Source organism: Eupeodes corollae, chromosome 2 (assembly GCF_945859685.1).
Source record: "Eupeodes corollae chromosome 2, idEupCoro1.1, whole genome shotgun sequence".
In the NCBI taxonomy this organism is placed as follows: Eukaryota; Metazoa; Arthropoda; class Insecta; order Diptera; family Syrphidae; genus Eupeodes; species Eupeodes corollae.
The window spans coordinates 127,269,011-127,288,319 of record NC_079148.1 but is presented as its reverse complement, the minus strand read 5'-3'; the positions used below and the strand labels follow the sequence as shown (position 1 = coordinate 127,288,319).

Sequence of the window (19,309 nt, the reverse complement as noted above, 5' to 3'; positions counted from 1 at the left end):
TGTGTACTCAGAAAAGCTTAATCTAAGCATCTCATTCCGCCTCCCTAATCATTGTAGCGTCTTTCAAGCGGAAATTTTAGCGATCAAAGAGGTTCTCTCCTGGCTAAGAGAAAACGTGATATCAAGTTCTGATATCCGCATCTTCTCTGACAGTCAGGCTGCTATCAAATCCCTTGACGGTGTCTCAAACAAATCTTTAACCTCTGTTGGGTGCCGGGCCACAGAGACATCACAGGTAATTGTAGAGCCGATGAACTCGCTAAAAATGGAACCGTCATACCTATTTCACCTGAAAGGGATAAGATAGGTATACCGATAGCTACATGTAAACTTATGCTAAAGGAAACAGCTTTTGCGATATCAAATTCTAGATGGCACAACTTACCAACATGCGCAGCCACAAAAAAATCTATCGGTTCTGTTGAATCGGTTGAATTTAAAAATAAGAATTTCTTCAAAAGCCAAATTTATTTGAACACTAAATTTAACCTGTTTTTTCATTACTTTAATTTTAAGTAAAACTATGAAATTTGCATTTGCCCACGTATTTCTAAAACTAGGGTGTTTTCTCCTGGAACCAGCTTGAAGTAAAACCATTTTTTATTTATTTGAAAAAAGCGTGGGACTGCAAATTAAGTTACAATACTTAAAAATAGCTTCTGACATCTAAAGTCCATCACGGTTGCCGCCTCTTGCGAGGAATTGACAAATTGTGCAAGAGTTATTCTTGTCATGAAAAGTACTGTCTCAAATTAGCCGTTCGGATTCGGCTTTAAACCGTAGGTCCCCTCCATCCCTGACAACACTACTCGCACACATTAATGGTTGGGAGTTCTTAGTAAGTAGGGCCTGGTTCTCAAAGGACTTTTGCACCACCTAATTTATTGTATTTAGTTAAAAATTGTATGTATAAGTGGTAATTGTATCTTTTTGCGCATTTACATTTTGAAATAAAAGATAGAGGATTTTTAGTTTAAGAACGTTTATTACATTTTTAAATGATATTCAAACTTAAAATTAGATAAAATATAAAGAACTGCTTTTAGTATTAATTTTTTAGTATTGCAAGAAAATTGAATTTTTGATCAACAAGCTGTGAAAATATAAGAAAAAAAAAAATAAAAAAAAAACATTCGAAATATTTTTGGTTTATTAGGTCTTGAGAGAAGTTGGTACTTTTGGCAAGCCAAATTCGTCTACTTCGATTCCGCCCTGGAAAAGAGAGTTAAAAAATTAATACTTGTCAGTGTTAAAATTCACACAAAAACTAACCGTTGCTGTTGGTTTAAGGCTATCTGCGCCAGGTTCACGGTCAGGGGCTGCTGGAGCTCGGACAACATCATCCAAGTAGCTTGTATCATCATCCAAAGCAATTTCATCACCCAATGCCATTAATTCTGATTCGAGTTCCTCATCGTCGACCTCTGGCATGTTGTAAGTACGTCCCAATGCCTGTTGGACTTCATCGGCTTCCTCCAACATATCAGCCATATCATCATGAATATCCTTTCAAGCAATAAAAGATAATAGTTTCATTGTGATGAAAAAATATTTGTTTATTATGAAACTCACTTCAATGCTATCAATGTTGATGTTCTTGAACTCTTTCTTCATTTGTTTGACCCCATCTTTCATGGCAATTACTGTGGCATTGGTATCTTTCAGAGTTTGAGCAGCATAATTGGCTTGTTCCATGTTGAATGATTGATTGCGGAGACTCTCAATTTGTTGTTCATAACTGAAATATACAGACAATTAGTCGACGATGTTCAAAAAACATCCCATAGGATCGTACGCCTTCTTTTGTTTCAGAACTCGCATTGCTTTCTGCTTGACAGAGTTCTTGGCCGGACCCTCACGCATTTTGCTCATCTGGTCACGATATTTGCGTAGTTCAGCTTCCAATTTATTAACTTTTTCTTCAATACTATTCGCTCGAGTATCAATCTATAGATTTTATTTTTTAATAAAAAAAAAGAAAATTTTTGACACTATTTTCCCTCAAACTTACCCCAGCAATGCAATCATTAATATTTGGTGGTGGAACTTTGGGTTTTGCTTTTCCAAATAAACGATTCATTTTGTTTAATTTGTTGTTAGATTTAAGGAAAATATAAAATAAAATAAATCTTTAAGATTTGAGAGTATTTGATTGAAAATTATTGAAATTGATGGTGTCTTCTGATAAGATGACGAATTTCTTGTTTCTGTTTGTGCTGTTATGGGGTTTTCAAAACAAAAGAGAAAAATGACACTTGAAGTGAACAGGGATGTTATGGAGGAATTATTAAAAATTAGTTTTGATCCCCATTGAATCGAATTTTTTTATTGTAACTTTGGAATACTTAGTTTGTACCTTTTGTCCATTTTAAAATTATTTTTATAAAAAATAAAATTTGAACTGAATGAAGAAAATATTTTATTAAATGTTAACAAGCCCCCATTTTTCAATGGCTATTATATGGTAAAAGGAAAAAATTGGATTTTGTTTATATGTACATTTGAGAGTAGCTTTCACTAACTTTAAGTTGTCGGCAACTTAATTGCCTTCATGATTTTAACTTGTTATCGCTGAATTGACACCTGTTAAAGCCAGCTGTCATTCGAAATGATAAATATTGAATTTTGCATTTGGATTATAGTTCATCCTGTTTAAGTTTTATTCACGCAACAAAGTACACTCGGTAGGAAATGCGCTAAAAATAACAAAAGTGCTTAAAAAAGCAGCTTTTCATCCAGAAAAACAGCCTGTTTGGTGTGCTTAACGGTCAAAAGCTGTCAGTGTTTCGTATTTCTTTTTAGCTGATTGTGTCAGGCAATTCGGAGCAAAATGGTCGAATGAAAACACATTTTTGTAGACGATGATTGTTGATCATTATGCAACACAATAGACCAATTATGGCTTCATTGTGTGAAATTGTTGCCAGCGTAATTGTACGTTTTGATGAAGTTAATTGGCCAACAAAATCGTGCTACCACTAGTAAAAGACCGTGTTTAAGAGAGTAATTTTCGAACTTTAAGTCGTAATAAAAATAAACCCAAAATATGTTAAAATTTACTTTAAATAAATTTAACAATGAAATAAAATGATAAATATAAAGCTGTGTGTTTTATTTAGCTTAACTTTTGAAACCGAACAAATTATGGCGCTGTATATTGAACAGTGAAGAACATAAAGAGCGATTTGCGATTGCGGTAGCCGTACAAAAATGGATAGTCGATTTAGTAAATAGTGTGCCTTAAAGGCTTTAATTGGCTTGACGGTGAGTGTGGTGTTTTTTTTTTTAAGTTAAATGAATGTAAGCTTAGTTTTTCTCATCCCCCTTTCACTATCAGAATTTAGGATAAATTAATTCATCATTTCATCTCTCCAGCTTCATTACTAAAAATATAGGTATACATTTCAAATATTTATTTAGAGTTGGAGAATTTTATATTTTTTAAGAGTGGATTGTATATAAAATGGTTAAACGTTAAATATGAATTCGATCTAATATGTGAATATACACATTTATTTGTTATATATCATTCGTGTACACACCACCTCATGTTTAAAAATATTATCAGCACCACCTACCATTTCATCACATATAAAAAACTCGACTGAACAAAAATCAAAATTTTATGACATTCCCTTTTACTTTTGCTATTATTCTTTTCTTCTTTCTTTCTTTGTTCTTCTGTGTGGCACCCGCTCCGCTTTCTTTTACAAAATAAGTGCTGCCGCGTCGGATGTAAAATACAAAGAAAAATCTTTTAAGTTTGTTTTTCGCCTCCGTAGTCGTATTAATTATTAAAGTATTCTTTTTACAAATTTCCTATTAATAAAGTAATTACATTTTACTTGCAAATTGTATATTTTTTAAACAAATTATTGTTGTACTACAATTTCTAAACTTAGAAGAAAATTTTTAAAAATACGAACAAATTTTTAAACAACAATGGCCGACGAAGTTGAAGTCCAAGAGAAAACCATTGCTGAGGATTTAGTTGTGACCAAATATAAATTGGCTGGTGAAATTGTTAATAGTAAGTAAATTGTTCATAAGATGAGGATAAAAATGTTGTTAATCAAATAAAATAAATGTGAAAAATCAATCTATTTAAACATATTTCTGCCTCTTAAAACACAATCAACTCTTCTCTACCTACGTATCTCCACATTTTCTTTAAAAATATCTCTTTGCTACATAAAAAAAAAACAGCCACGCGGATGGTTGCCAAAATTCTAACCTTCAAACTTTAACTTTGGATTTTTGGGGAATTTGCCTGTTATAATTTTTCACTTAGCTTTAAATTTAAACCTTATTTTAAAATCTTTTGTTCTAAATATTTATTTAAAATCAATTTTAATCTCAAAGCTTGGATTAAATTAAATCAAAGTGGAGAAGTCATATTTTTATTAATTCTGATAACCTGGGCATTGGGGGTTGGAAGCCAACTTGGCGGAGTTGATTTGCCACATTTCATTTGAGGACACGTTGATAAAGTAAGAATTCTTTTTATTGTTTCTTTCTTTTTTTTTTGGTTAAAAAGCCGGTTGACGGATTGGAGCATCGTCACGCCATCATCGGATTGTAATCGCCACGCTGCTGTTATTTTTAGAGATCTTGATTTTTTTTTCTTTTCAATTCAATGCATTTTTGATTGAGAAAGAAAAACAGCTTCTCAACAAATGGATTATGCAGTTTTCTTTTTAACTCGAACTGCACAAAATCGATTATTTCCTTGCTTCATTTTTAAATACGGAACGAACACACACCATTGCTCTTTTTCTTCCTTATGTGCGGGAAGAGATGAGTAGATTCAACTGCACTTAACTGCGAAAAACACATTGATCTAGGTTAGTTGTCGGTTCGAATTTGGCTGATTTAATAATTATTAAAGGGAACAAATGATGATTTAAACGGCATCGATGAATCTGTTTTAAAATTGGGCATATAAACGCCAAAAGTATGCATTTAGGAAAAAAGAATAAAGACGGATACTGACCACTATACTATCGAGGAAAAATAATATAAACAAAATTGAATTTTGTTTGAAGAAATATGAGAGTGAAATCATAGTCTGGTGCAGGCTAATAGGGTTGCAGCAGTTAGAATGGTGTTGAGTTCTTCACATAGAGCCTATCTAGTCTTAAACATATCGCCGCTCTTATGAATGAAAGATGAATGTAAAAACATATATGATCCTATAAAACATTCAAAAAATATATTTATAAAGATTATTATTTATTCACATTATTGCTTCTGTCGTAAGGGTGATGATACGTAAAATGGTTGTATGTATAGAAATCAATTAATATAGATGCAAGGCATAATAATTCTATGCATTTTTGTCGTAAGTACTTTCATTTTTGTTTGTATAATAATATGACAGGAACTTAAGAGTTGAATATTCACGATTACCCTTTATATCACTAAAATTGACAGGCCTGGTACTTATTGGTGCCACGTATGCTATAATATAGGATTTTCCAACAAGAGATTTTATTTCAATACAAAAACGAGTATTTATTTAAAGAAAAATCGATGGAATTTAATTCATTGTTTTCAGCCACAACACTACTTTCGCGGCTACGTTTGCACCATCTTAAGGTTGAATTCACAGACGTCAAATTTGTTGGTAGTGATTAGGCATAACTTCTTTTTTGCGATGCGATGCTGATTGATAAAAAGGTTTTAAGTTTAAAAACAACTTTTTCTTCATGATGGATGTGATACTAATAAAAACTCATTGTAATTAAAATCTGGAGCCACCCATTTTATCTCCTCTAGAACTTTTCTGCACAATGCGGAATTTGATTTTCCGTGGTTTCTATTAATAGTTTAATTTGTGCACTGGTAAAATCCATGAAATTCATCAAATTACTAAACAATTTAGGATTTGATTAAATATTTTTTATTGTCCTTTTCCGTCATTTTTGCTCTAAATCGCGTAGGCATCAAAAATTAATCAAGAAAATTCCTAACGTTTTTTTTTATATTTGCGCATAAGTTTATCAAACTTAGGTGATGCCAATTATTTGCGTTTATGGACGTGCTACAGGGATGATCGCAAATCATTTCTGCAGTGATGCGTTTGTGAATTTACGCTTGCGTTACTTGTAATTGAACGTCTTGAGTTCTTTAAAAGCCTTAAGTCGATATCCAAAATATGGTATGCTTATTTCGAAATTTAATAATTTAAATGTTATTTCTGGTATATAACAAATTGGCACCACACATTATAGTTCAATCGAGTGTCCTCGATTGTTTTGCCAGATTCGGCAGCACACAAACTTCAAATTAACATTTGAAACAAAAGTTTTCACTCGACAGAAATTAGTTATCGTCGGGAGTGATTTTTGTGTTAGAAAAATGGAAAAACAAAATAATATGTCAATAAATAAAAAACAAACTGAGATTTTGACCAATTTTGTGAGTTCTCAAGTTGGTTCAGCGAGGCGAATTCTTAAAACTGCCCAAGGGAGGAAAAATATGAGTACCATCAACGCAGCCCAGTACTCCCGGTAGTTTAAATTTCCTATAATATAATAATGCTCCTTGCTCTCTCCAAATTTAGAGCTATCAAATTTAATCCATTGCGGACAATAGTTATTTTCCAAGAGACTCAACGTATGGCGAATGAACTTGGAAACTGTTGTCTGTGCCATACTTAGCAACATATTTGTTTTAATATTCGTTTGGTAACTCCCACTGGCTAGGAGATTTAATGTTGTACAAAGCTGTACAACGGGAGGAACTGATGTTCTTTTTCTGCCTTCTGAAAGATTTAAAGAGCTGAGTACCTTGTGAAAACATTCCTTGTTGACTCTTAACTGCTGCACAAAGTTAACAAAAAAATTATTTTACAAATGTAATACATGATCATTCTTTTTGAATATTTACTCATTTTTACTCAATTCGAATGTGTAGCTATTGTCTCTCAAATATCTTCTTTTGATTTTAGCACTGGACACTTCTTCGCCTTCACCTTCACTCTCCGAATCAAAGAAAAACATTTCGGAAAAGACTTAAAATTGAAATTAGAATGAAATAATAAAGTAAACTCATTTCATTTTAAAGTTCACAATGATTTTTTAAGTAAAAGTCACAATGAAACTAGTCTCAAATTACGTGCTGAAAAAAATAATTTGTTTCGACGATCGATAATCCTCGATTGCATCAAGTTAAGTGCTGGCACCCCTAGATCGGACGTTAGTCTAATCTAGAGGTCCAATATTCCATTAATTTGTATAACATTTGTTGCCGTATATCAGCGAAATGTTGCCCTGCAAGTGGTTAATCTAATAGGCGAAGGGTAGCGACTTCACATATCGCTACAAAAATACACAGCCGGTGTTGAATCGCACGATCTGAAGATCAATTCGCGGATCCGTAAAGTGAAACTATGCGGTTAACACGCGTTTTGTTCAATAAATCAATTGTGGCACGAACTGTGTGCGTCGCAACGTCTTCTTGAAACCACAGTTCTGTACATCATGGTTGTTTCATTACAAAAAAATGCAGTAATCATGGTTCTATACCGCTCACCATTGACTGCAACGTTCAGGCCAGTCTTACCAACCATAAACCACCAAACAGTCAGTTTTTGTGGATTTAGCTCGGCAAAGCTTATAAATTTATTTAAAATATAAAATCCGTTAGTAAAATTTGAAACAGGAGGAATCCGAAATGTTTTACTGATGAGCGTTTATAGCAATCAGTAAATTAACGTCATTAAATGTTGTTTTCTTTCGATCATACCATCGAGCTTCGCGCCTCAGGCAATTTTTTTGACTGTTTCTTTCATCAGTAAAATTTTTAATGATATGATCGGAAGAGTAAAAATGTGAAACACCAACAAATCAAACGAAATGGACTTTGTTTGGCTTTTGGCAGTCAGCTGTTCAGTAAAATTAAATTTCAGCATTAAAAAAATTTAAATAAATTTATAAAAATAAATAAAACTTTGAATGCATTGTTTCTTTTTGAAAAAATACCTGAATATAGAGTTTTTCTTATTGCATCAATCTTTTGTTAGAAATAAATATTTTAAATGTTCAACAACTAAAAACTAAAATTTTACTAAAGCTATAACTGGCCCCCAAAAGCGATGAGGAATTGACATGCGTGGGTTTTCGTGAAACTTTGGGCTACAACAGCAATATTCTTAACATGTTTCTAAGTCACTTACACAATTTCTGTTGTTTGCATGACTTACTTTTGCCTAAAGCTCAAATCTTTTCACCAGCTTAACTTTTGCCTTCTGAGCAGTTGATTTATGATGACCCAACAGTGCTCTCGTCTTACGAATTGTTTTGTAGTATTTTCAACATTTTAGTTTTTACTTTTCGAAATATGACCAAATGAAATCTCTTTTCATACAATCTTTGAAAAAAATTATTTTTATATATAAGTCGAGATATTTTTAGCGTGATACGAGGGGCGTTCAATATATTCTCGGTATCGATATGAAGGAAAATGCGAATTCAATTTAAATTGTTTTTATTTTTCAATATAATCTCCCCTAACATCAATGCATTTGTTACATCTTGAGATAAGCTTTTTTAAACCCTCAAAAAAATAAGTTTCCTCTTTCCCTGCAAAATACCCATTTATTGCCGACTTGAGTTCTTCATCATCCGAAAATCTTTTTCCACTAAGACATTTTTTCAAATCCGGAAACAGGAAGTTATCACTAGGGGCAAGGTCTGGACTATAGGGTGGATGTTGAATTTCTTCAAAACCACAATCTCGAACAGCAGCCTTGGAAACTCGCGCTGTGTGAACAGGAGCGTTGTCATGAAGAAGCAACACAACCGCTGCGAGTTTACCCCGTCTTTTCTTTTTAATTTCCTCCTGCAAATTATGCAAAGTGGAAGCGTAGGATTTGGCGTTGATGGTTTCACCTTTTTTTTGTACTCAATGAGTAAGATTCCCTGCCCCAAAAAACTGTGGCCATGAGCTTCCCGGCAGACGGAGTGACTTTGAACTTCTTCGGGGGGTCTGTTCCTTTTTTATGCCACTGCATGGACTCTTGTTTGCTTTCAGGGTCATAGTGGTGAACCCATGTTTCGTCCCCAGTAACAATCCGATGCATAACACCGTCCGCGTTCTCACTACACATCTCCAAAAGCTCTCTACAGCATGCGATTCTCACTTTTTTCTGAGGCGCTGTGAGCATTCTTGGCACCCACCTTGCACTGACCTTTGAAAGGTTAAGATGGTCATGAAGGATGGTGTGAATGGTACCAGTCGAAAGCTTGGTGATCTCTGCCATCATTTTCACCTTTATTCGGGCATCCTCGAGAACAAGTTTTTCGACTTCTTTGATGCTTTCTCCCGTACAAGCACTAGCCGGGGCGCCGGCCGGAGCGGGGGTCGTGTTTAATGCTCTCTTGAACTCACTTGACCACTTTTGCACAGTTGTTGATAATGAAGGTGCGGAACCCTGGTAAACTGACACCATTTCTTCATGAATAGTTTTTTGACTTTTTCCTTGCTTAGTGAGAAATTTAATTACAGCGCGATGCTCAATTTTCACTATCATCGTCTCTGATTCTGTTTAAATAGAGATTTAACGGTAAATAATAATCACATTTATATGAAATTTTACATGAATGCACTAAAATAATAGTATTACTTGATAAATAAGTCAATTTATAAATATAACCACAGCTTCACCCCGATACCGAGAATATATTGAACGCCCCTCGTCAAATTCTAGAAATCATTGAGACTACTTGTAGTACTTGCATTTTGAAAAAAAAAACACTCATTTCCTCGACTCATACCAAAAAAATTCCATAACTTTCCTTTTAATGAAGTTTTATCGCCTTGTTCAATTTTGTTTAATGAAAAAACACTTGTTTTTTTTAGAAACTTTGAAAGCAGTCATCGATCTCTGTGTTGCTGATGCCTCTGTGAGGGATATCTGTACAAGCGGTGACAATCAAATCACTGAAGAAACTGGAAAAGTAAGTTTTTTGTTTTAGCCCCTAATCATAATTTTCAATGCTCTGTCCAATGATTAAAAACACGCGCTTGAGGGTTTGAAGTTGCTTGACAAAGAAGTGAAAGTTTTCTCTTTACCTCCTTCGGGATGATAGGTGAAGGGTTAACTTCCTGCCATATTCAAATATTGGTTAGCTCACTTTAGCGTCTTTGCGATGGATTCCCAGAGATTGCAAGATTATGAGATCTGAGGACAAAATAACCACAAAATAATACAACAATGAATGAAAACTGAAAAACAAAATAAATAAAGCTATTGAATTGTTTCGCCCTTGTAGGTTTATAAAAAGGAAAAAGACTTAAAAAAAGGAATTGCATTTCCAACCTGTGTGTCAGTTAACAATTGTGTGTGTCATTTTTCACCAACAAAGAATGATCCTGATTGCATTCTAAAAGAAGGAGATGTTGTTAAAATGTAGGTTTTTCAAACAAACAAACTAAAAAACAATAGTTTTCATCATGTTTCTTCTTTTTTTTATATATAGAGATTTGGGAGCCCATATTGATGGTTTTATTGCAGTAGCAGCACACACCATTGTTGTTGGAGCATCAAGTGAAAAGAAGGCAACTGGCAAAAAGGCTGATGTTACTCTTGCTGCTTACTGGGCCGTACAAGCTGCTCTAAGGCTGATTAAAGATGGAGCTAGTGTAAGTAAAGTTTTGTTCTTATTTAAAAAAAAAACTCATGTCAAGTAGCAAACATGAATTGAATAGAAAAAGTGACAAAATTCTATTTGAAACATGTTTGCACATAACTTTTTGCTAAAAGGGAATTTCTATCTCTTAAGATTTTGTATGCTTGCCTAGACAAACAAGAAAGGAAACTTTAACCGTGAAAAGGGATTAGACTACATAAACCCTTTTCGTTAAAAATGTTTCACAATTATTTTTTGCATCCATTTAAAAAGAAATAACCATTAAATTTACATTTTTCAATTCTAGAACTACGCAATTACCGAAGCGGTGCAACAAGTTGCTGAATCGTATAAATGCAAACCAATCGAAGGAATGCTCAGTCATCAATTGAAACAATTCAAAATCGACGGAGAAAAGACAATTATTCAAAATCCAAGCGAAGCTCAACGCAAGGAACACGAAAAATGTACCTTTGAAACCCATGAAGTGTATGCAATCGATGTTATCGTCAGTTCAGGTGAAGGAGTTGTAAGTATAAATAAAAACAGTCCTCTAAATAATATTTGATATATAAATGTAATTTTTTTTTAAATAATTTAAAAAGGGTCGTGAGAAGGACACAAAAGTTTCAATTTACAAAAAGACCGATGAAAACTATCAACTTAAACTGAAGGCATCAAGAGCTCTCCTAGCTGAGGCAAGTTTGATTTTGTTTTAAATAGAATTATTTGATGAGTTCAAAAATCCACATAGCCAGTGATTAAAACTTACGCACTTGAGGGTTCCTAACGAATAGAGACAAAGTCGACTTTTTGTGGAATTCTGTGGAGAAATGCTAAAAAGTTGATGGAGTTTTTGTTTGTTTACCTTATGACGGCAAGATTATGAGATCTGAGGCGAGGGATTGATATAAATTAAAATAAATCTAAATTACAATCTTTTACCCAACAGTAAAAAAGAAACTTTTTGATTTTCTTTTTTGTAGGTTAAGACAAAATATGGAAATATGCCTTTCAATCTGCGACACTTTGACGAGGAAACTAAAGCTAGAATGGGTGTTGTTGAATGTGTTTCCCATAAGATGATTGAACCATTCCAAGTGCTGTATGAAAAACCAAGTAAGTTTAACACTGTTTTTTTTTTTATGTTTTCGGAAGTAAAATCTAAATGAATCTATATTTTTAGCTGAATACGTGGCACAATTCAAACACACTGTCCTGCTTATGCCAAATGGTGTGAATTTGGTTACCGGCATCCCATTCGCTGAGGAGAACTTTACCAGCGAGCACAGTATAGCTCAACCTGAACTTAAGGTAAATCAAATTTATTTATTTTTAATAGATATCTTTACCATTCGTCATTTGTCATTAAAAAAATTCATAAAAATCGTTCAAATAAAAATGTTCAACTAAATGACCTTTCAATTCATTTTTGAATACTAAAAGTGGTGAAATATGTTTCAAATTTAATTTTGTTTTTAAATAATTTTTTGTGAGTTTTATCTTTGATTTTTCAAAGTCATAATTTTTTGATAAATAAAAGACTTATGCAAAGAAAATTTCGTAAAGATTTAGTTCCTTATTTTTACGTCCAGACACTTTGCTATATAAAAATTGAAGAATTGTACTCACAATTTATTGTGAGATCACTTTAAAATTTGTTAATTTAGTTTAACAAATTTGTATTAACAATCTCAAACAATAGTGCTTATTTCACAAAAATATCTTGTAAACAAAATTGTTAAAAGATTCCGTATGCAAAGAAAATTTCGTAAAGATTTTATTTCTGATTTTTACGTCCAGACACTTTGCTAGACAAAAATTGAATATTTTAACTTCAGTCTTCTGTGGTTTATTTAATATTTGATAGAATTTTCTATCGAATTCAAATTAAATTCAAACAAAATAGAATATTCGGAGTCTCAGAGAAAAAGAAAGGAATTATTTGAGTTTTATGTTAAGTCAAACATTTATTTAAGTTAACTTTTATGCAAGGATAATTTCGTAAAAACTTCATTTGTGATTTTTACGACCAGACACTTTGCTATATAAAACTTTGAAATATTGTTTCTCTTTGTCTTTTGACAAAATTCAAGTTGTATAGCTTGAATTTCAAATCAATTTCAAACAGCTTTTCCCTTATTTCTATTTCAAAGAAACCTAAAACTTTAATATCAAACGTAACTTTAAAATTATTTTGTTTTTCAATTTTTTCAGGAACTCGTAAGCGCCCCAATTAACCCCTCAAAAAGTGCCAAGAAGGGAAAGGGTTCAAAGAAGAAGGTAGCCAGCGAATCAGAATCAGCAGCGAAAGCAAAAGTAGAATCAGCACCAGCTGTTGAAACAAAAGCATAATTGTTTTATTCTTCTTTTTTTTACTTGTGAAAACGGATTTTTTTATTTTTAATCTTTTTTTTCTTCTTCTCCTTCTTTGAGGAGAAAAATGATGTTTAATTTTTGTTTTAATTTCATTATTTTCTCCTTTAATTTCTATAAATTCAGCGAATTAAATTAAAAAAAAAGCAAGTAAAATAAAATTAAAAAAAAAACAGCGACTATAAGTTTAAAACTTTTATAAGATTATTCGAATTAACAAGTGCAGCCAGCTATATAAAAAAAAATGTTTATAAAAAAATAAAATTATTTGAAATAATAAAAAAAAAATCAACCCCCGTATTAACAAAAGGATTCTTTTTTCATTTTTTATCACTAAAATACTTTTTCAGAGTCAATATCAAATAAAATTCTTCTCGAAAAAATCATCAGAGGTGCCGTATTAAAATATTCTTAGTTATTTGTTGAGACAGAACTTTAAACTCGTTTTTGCAGTGGAAAATATTTGAATTCGCATTTCAGTCCGTCAAATAGGTTAGGTTAGGTAAAAGTGGCTGCGGATTCAAAATCCACACACTTAGGCCAAAAGAAAATGCCCATTGTGATACCACATGAATCTAGAGAATTGTTTCTTACTAGTCGAAAAATTTTGAGCTTTTTATGAAGCGAAAAAGATATTTGATATCATTTTTATCTTGTTCACTGGGATTATCAAAAGAGTGTTCTCCCACATGAAGTTTGCGTCTTAGTGAAATGGCAAGACAAGTACAGAGAAGGTGAGAGATTGTTTCCTCTTCTTCCTCGTCCATACAACTCATGCAAAAGTCATTTGAGGCTACAGCATGTCGTATTGCGTGTCTGCCTATAAGACAGTGTCCCGTAAGGGCACTAATATGAAGTCTGCTTTGAGATAACAAGTCTTTAGAGCGCTTTAGGTCCAGTGAAGGTCATATGTGTTTTGTGACTGCGCATGTTGGTAAATTGTGCCACTTAGATTTTGTTATCGTAAAAGCTGTTTCTTTTAGCAGAAGTTTACATGTAGCTATTGGTATAGCTATCTTCTTCCTTTCAGTTGAAATAGGTATGACGGTTCCATTTTTAGCGAGTTCATCGGCTCTACAATTTCCTGTGATGTCTCTCAATTAAAATCTAACACTATCTGTAAGACATAGGAGAAGGGTTAATAAAAACCGTCAGTCATACCGACACTGCCACATTTATTTTTACTTTTCAAACGTTTACTTTGTGTCGAATGTTGGATTCACTAATCTTCATGTCATGTCAGCGGTCTGTGTTTGAGCCCTGTTGTGCCACCTAAAGATTTTTTCATAGATACTGCCTCTTGCGAGGAATTTACAGATCCTTCAAGAGTAGTTATTGGCTTTATTACCGCTTTCTCCCATTAGCCCCACAAACTATAGGTCCTCTCCAACCTTGACATTAATTGCACACGAAAATTGTCGTGAATTGTAATTCGCTAGGCCTTGGTTCTTCACGAGCTTTAACATCACCAATTGTGTACATTCCATAACGCTTCAAGAAATTTTTTAAGTTAGTCCTATGTACTAATTTACGGTTTTTTTGTTGCTATTTCCACAAAGGGGTATAGGTACAACATTATTGCAACTGATTCTGAACCTTTGACATTTTGCAGACAAATCTGTGTCTTCCAAAAACTTTGCCGAAGGTAATCAACCTATGCACCTAATCTTTTTTTGCGCGGTTCCAATTCAAAAGCGGATTTATTCAAGGTCAACAAATACAGTCATCGGTCTCCCAAATCTGCATTCTTCTAAAAGACATTCTGTGTATCAATCAATTGAGCTTACCTTCCACCTTGTTAGTGGTTCTTTCAAATTTCAAAGCAAAAGACGTTGATAGAAATAAAAAAATGTTTGAATTTAACTTAATTAAAGATTTGTTTTCATTTATTTATTTTTAGCACATTATCATGAGTCCAGCACAAAAACGAAGGAAAAAAAAAAGAATTAACAGCACAATATTTATCTATCGCAGCACAACCTACCAACTATAGGCATTTCGAAACAATCAATTCTTAACGGCAGGTGCCTCCAGCGATTTGTTGATTGTATCTTTGGTCTTTTTGATCAATTGGCCGGCATAGCATGGTAGCATTATGATAAAATGGAAGGTATTCTTAACTCCAGTGTTATAGTAGTGTTTTGCCAGGAAGCGAACTTCTCCGGTTTTAGGAAGATTCGGTACTTCGATTGGTAGTTTCTTCTGTAAACTCACAACATGTGGCCTTGCCTGGGCCATCAGCTCATTATAGAGTTTATCTGCTTGCACACTGTTACCCCAAACGCCGAGGCTGCAGGTGTAATGCATAGCACCATAAGCAAGACCGGATTTAATTGCAAATCTTTAAAAAGAGTTAAAATATAAAGAATCAATAGATTATATTATTGTTGTGGCACACACAACCACCGACACAACACAAAAAAAGTTACGTAAAAGAAATTCTTTGATGAGTGGCATTATCCATTTGATTGCTTCTCTTTTAACTTACCTCAGAGCCATGGGGATAAATTATTTGTAAAGGAATTAAAAAATAAGGACTGATTATTTGGGGTTTCCGATAAATATTTGTATAACTATTTTCGGATACAAATTTTCCTGAGAAATTATAAAATAATCGGGAAAATTTGCTTTCGTTTTGTCGTGCGTTTTCCAAAATAATAAAGATTTTGACAGAATTGTCAGTGTTTTCAGTTTGACAGAACAAAACAAAAAGCTTCTAGGGATGTGTTCGTGCAAGTAGTTATTATATAATGGAGAGATTGCATTTAATGGAAAATTTGTGTTTTATTTTAAAAAAATAATGAATAATGGGATTATTTAAATTAATTATTTTGTTTATTTACTTTAGAGTTATCCAAAAATAATATTTCACTATTCGGGTAAGTGTTATTTTAAAAGAACTACGCTGATTCTAAAAAACGGAAGAAACGAGTTTCAAAAACTCATAGAAATTGTTCAAATTCATAACAAAAATCTAAATTTCACAATTCGCAATTCTGCATGAAAAGTTTACTGACTGTGTTATTTCTCTTAAAGCAGGTATTATAATTATAATATACAAAGCGCCGCTGTATAAAAGGACTAAAGCTGCTCATGAGCTCTATGAGCAGAACAGGCGAGAGGAACACCGTCTTCTCAGAAGGAAAAAGAGAGGGCATAAGAAGCGTGCGGTCGAAGATGTTGAGAGGTTTAAAAGCAGAAATGATGTTCAAAAGTTTTATGAACAGGTGAAACGAAATTCACAGGTACATAAACATAGAACCGAAGACTGTGAAGACGAAAGTGGAAACATCATCGTTTAACCGCAGTCAATGCTGAGGATACGGAAGGACCACTTCTGCAAACTGTATAACGGCTACGACGAACCGAATTCCGCTGTCAGGCAGGATGATCTATTCAATATAGACGACGAAAGCCAACAATCCCGTCCTCCCGACTTAGACGAAGTAAAGATTGCTATATCTAAGCTGGTCGGAAGAAAGCATGCCCGATGAATGGAACCTCAGTATTGTTTGCCCGATCCTGAAAAAAGGAGACCCTCTAAACTGCGTCAACTATAGAGGAATCAGTCTACTTAACATCGCCTACAAAATCTTCTTTGCCGTAATATGTGAACGTCTAAAGCCTAACGTCAACAAACTGATAGGTCCTTATCAGTGTGGTTTTAGACCAGGAAAGTCCAGAGTCGATCCAATGTTCACATTACGGCAGATCCTGGAAAAAACATAAGAACACTAAATCAACACCCACCATCTTTTCATCGATTTCAAGGCCGCATATGACAGCATCTACAGCGACGAGCTGTATAGAGCCATGTCTAGTTTTGGCATCCCTGCCATCGTGCTTGAAAGAATAGTGCAGAGCTAACACGTCAACACTAGAGGCACTATCTTTCAAAAGTCTGTCCAATTACTAGCATATGCTGATGACATTGACAAAATCGGAAGAAGTCAGCGTGATGTCAATGGGGTTTTTGTGAGTATTGAGGCAGAGGCGGCTAAAATGGATCTTACGGTTAATGAGGGCAAAACAAAGTACATGCTGTCGTCAGAAAGGACATACAACACCAACGTCTTGGTCAAAACGTCACCATCGACAGACGTAACTTTGAGGTAGTCAAGGACTTCGTATACCTTGGCAAATTAGTGGTAAATTCCTCTCTCAGCCCAGGCCTGTAAGGAGCGGTTTATCCGACTCCCCTTCCTTGGAGTTATACTAAGGATCTGGCCCTCCAGGTTGGCGGTTTTGCCGTCGGGGTGACTTCCTGGCCACGTAAAAATTACCTTAAGTTTCGAAGCACCAACTGCTGCAAGGCAGATATTACAGCCATCCAAGAAGTGCGATGGGATGGACCGGGCAAACGCAAAGACTGCGATATCTACTACTGCGACTGCTACCGACCACAAAGACAGCGTCTATTTGGGTGTGGATTTGTTGTTGGAACTAGGCTCAGGCAAAAAGTCTTGAGTTTCAACAGTGTAAGCGAGTGCATCACGACAATCCGCATCAAGGCTAAATTCGCCAACATAAGCCTAATATGCCCGATTGCCCCAACAGAGGAGAAAGATGAAGACACCAAACACATATTCTTCGAGCTCTTGGACAAGACATATGAGCAGTGCCCTGGCTATGACATTAAAATTGTCTTAGGAGATTTTAATGCCAAGCTAGGAAGAGAAGACATCTTTGGTGGCATAATCGGGAGATACAGCCTGCACGACACTACCTACGACAACGGATTCAGGCTGGTTGATTTCGCTGCGGGGCGAGACGTTCTGGTAGCTAGTACACAGTTCACGCATCTTAATATCCACAAGGGGACATGGAAATCTCCTGATCAATCAACCGTCAACCAGATTGACAACATAGCGATCGACGCACGACACTTCTCCAGTATCCAGGATATCCGAACATTCCGAGAGGACAACATTGACTCGGACCACTACTTCGTTGTAGCCAAGGATATCCCGATCCAATCCAAAACAAGGAAGTACTGTGAGAAGATTCGACAAGAGACTGCCATGTCCTTTTCCGATCGAGTCTCTAATAACCTCTTAAGAAGTCCTATGCTTCCTGCATTAAGCATTGCCGCCTCTGAAGTGCTAGGTTTCACACGACCACCACAGCGAAACCCCTGGTTTGAAGACGAATGCCGGCAAGCGCACGCGGTGAAACAAGAGGCATACAAAACGGCACTGCACAAAAGGACTAGAGCTGCTCGCGAGCTCTACGAGCAGAAGAGGAGAGAGGAACACCGGCTTCTTAGATGGAAAAAAAGAAGCATGAGAAGCGTGCGATCGAGGAGATAGAGGGATGTCACAACAGGAATGAGGTTCGTAAATTTTATCAAAAGGTAAAAAAAACCTCCCAAGGGTACCAGCCACGAACCGAAGCCTGTAAAGACGATCAGGGGAACATCGTAGTAGAACCGCAGTCGATGCTAAGAATATGGAAAGATCACTTCTCCAAATTATATAACGGCGATGACGAACCGAATTCCGCTGTAATGGAGATAGAACCACTCAGCCTCGGCGACGCAGATCAACAATTCCGCCTAACAGACCTTGCCGAAGTGAAGATAGCTATATTTCAACTTAAGTCAAACAAAGCTGCTGGAGCTGACGGCATCGCTGCATCGAACTATTCATAGTGTGCCCGATACATAAGAAAGGAGACCCTCTAAACTGCGCCAACTACAGAGGCATCAGTATCCTTAACATTGCGTATAAGATCCTCTCTGCCGTATTATGTGATCGTCTGAAGCCATTCGTCAACAACCTGATTGGTCCTTATCAGTGTGGCTTCAGACCAGGAAAGTCCACTATCGACCAAATATTCACACTACTGTAGATCTTGGAAAAAACCCAGGAACTTCAAATCGATACCCACCATCTCTTTATCGATATTAAAGCCACGTATGACAGCATCTATAGGGAAGAGTTCTATCGAGCAATGTCTAGTTTTGGCATCCCTGTCAAACTTATCCGTTTGTGCAGAATGACGATGGAGAATATTAAGGTCGGAAAAGATCTACCCGATTCATTTGATGTCAAAAAAGGTTTTAGACAAGGCGATGCACTGTCATGTGACTTCTTCAACATCGTTCTGGAAAGAATTGTGCAATACTCAACCGTCAAAACTAGAGGCACAATCTTTCAAAGATCCATCCAATTACTCGGATACGCAGATGATATTGACATAATTGAAAGATCAAAGCGTGATGTCAGTGGAGCGTTTTTGAGCATTGCGACGGAAGCGAAGAAGATGGGTTTAGTGGTCAATGAGGGCATAGAGGAAAT

At 35.0% G+C, this 19,309-nt stretch overlaps 3 protein-coding genes across 3 annotated transcripts; 1 reads left to right on the top strand and 2 right to left on the bottom strand.

Annotated features, from left to right (window-relative positions):
- Positions 1-965: 965 nt before the first annotated feature.
- On the bottom strand, positions 966-2,224 carry LOC129945893 (charged multivesicular body protein 5). Its single transcript, XM_056055851.1, has 5 exons — positions 2,012-2,224; positions 1,796-1,947; positions 1,573-1,738; positions 1,273-1,506; positions 966-1,212 (listed from the first exon to the last, which is right to left on the bottom strand). Exons 1-5 carry the CDS (start codon positions 2,078-2,080, stop codon positions 1,153-1,155), a joined length of 681 nt encoding a protein of 226 aa, XP_055911826.1. The 5' UTR covers positions 2,081-2,224; the 3' UTR covers positions 966-1,152.
- A 1,468-nt stretch (positions 2,225-3,692) lies between these two features.
- Positions 3,693-13,322, top strand: LOC129947135 (proliferation-associated protein 2G4). Its single transcript, XM_056057577.1, has 10 exons — positions 3,693-3,830; positions 3,903-4,030; positions 9,865-9,962; positions 10,278-10,414; positions 10,485-10,647; positions 10,942-11,163; positions 11,240-11,332; positions 11,621-11,753; positions 11,821-11,948; positions 12,852-13,322. The coding sequence occupies exons 2-10, from the start codon at positions 3,943-3,945 to the stop codon at positions 12,987-12,989; spliced, it is 1,200 nt and encodes a 399-aa protein (XP_055913552.1). The 5' UTR covers positions 3,693-3,830; positions 3,903-3,942; the 3' UTR covers positions 12,990-13,322.
- A 1,540-nt stretch (positions 13,323-14,862) lies between these two features.
- LOC129945836 (MICOS complex subunit MIC13 homolog QIL1) lies at positions 14,863-15,673 on the bottom strand. Its single transcript, XM_056055770.1, has 2 exons — positions 15,499-15,673; positions 14,863-15,351 (listed from the first exon to the last, which is right to left on the bottom strand). Exons 1-2 carry the CDS (start codon positions 15,507-15,509, stop codon positions 15,018-15,020), a joined length of 345 nt encoding a protein of 114 aa, XP_055911745.1. The 5' UTR covers positions 15,510-15,673; the 3' UTR covers positions 14,863-15,017.
- Between the last annotated feature and the right edge of the window lie 3,636 nt (positions 15,674-19,309).

Bases quoted from the DNA above. Each gene is read 5' to 3' on its own strand.
- LOC129945893 (XM_056055851.1), bottom strand. From the start codon at position 2,080: ATGAATCGTTTATTTGGAAAAGCAAAACCCAAAGTTCCACCACCAAAT. The intron at 1,948-2,011 runs GTAAGTTTGAGG...TAAAATCTATAG, and splicing joins TTAATGATTGCATTGCTGGG to ATTGATACTCGAGCGAATAG. The intron at 1,739-1,795 runs GTACGATCCTAT...TGTATATTTCAG, and splicing joins GTTCTGAAACAAAAGAAGGC to TTATGAACAACAAATTGAGA.
- LOC129947135 (XM_056057577.1), top strand. From the start codon at position 3,943: ATGGCCGACGAAGTTGAAGTCCAAGAGAAAACCATTGCTGAGGATTTA. The intron at 4,031-9,864 runs GTAAGTAAATTG...TGTTTTTTTTAG, and splicing joins GGCTGGTGAAATTGTTAATA to AAACTTTGAAAGCAGTCATC. The intron at 11,754-11,820 runs GTAAGTTTAACA...CTATATTTTTAG, and splicing joins AGTGCTGTATGAAAAACCAA to CTGAATACGTGGCACAATTC.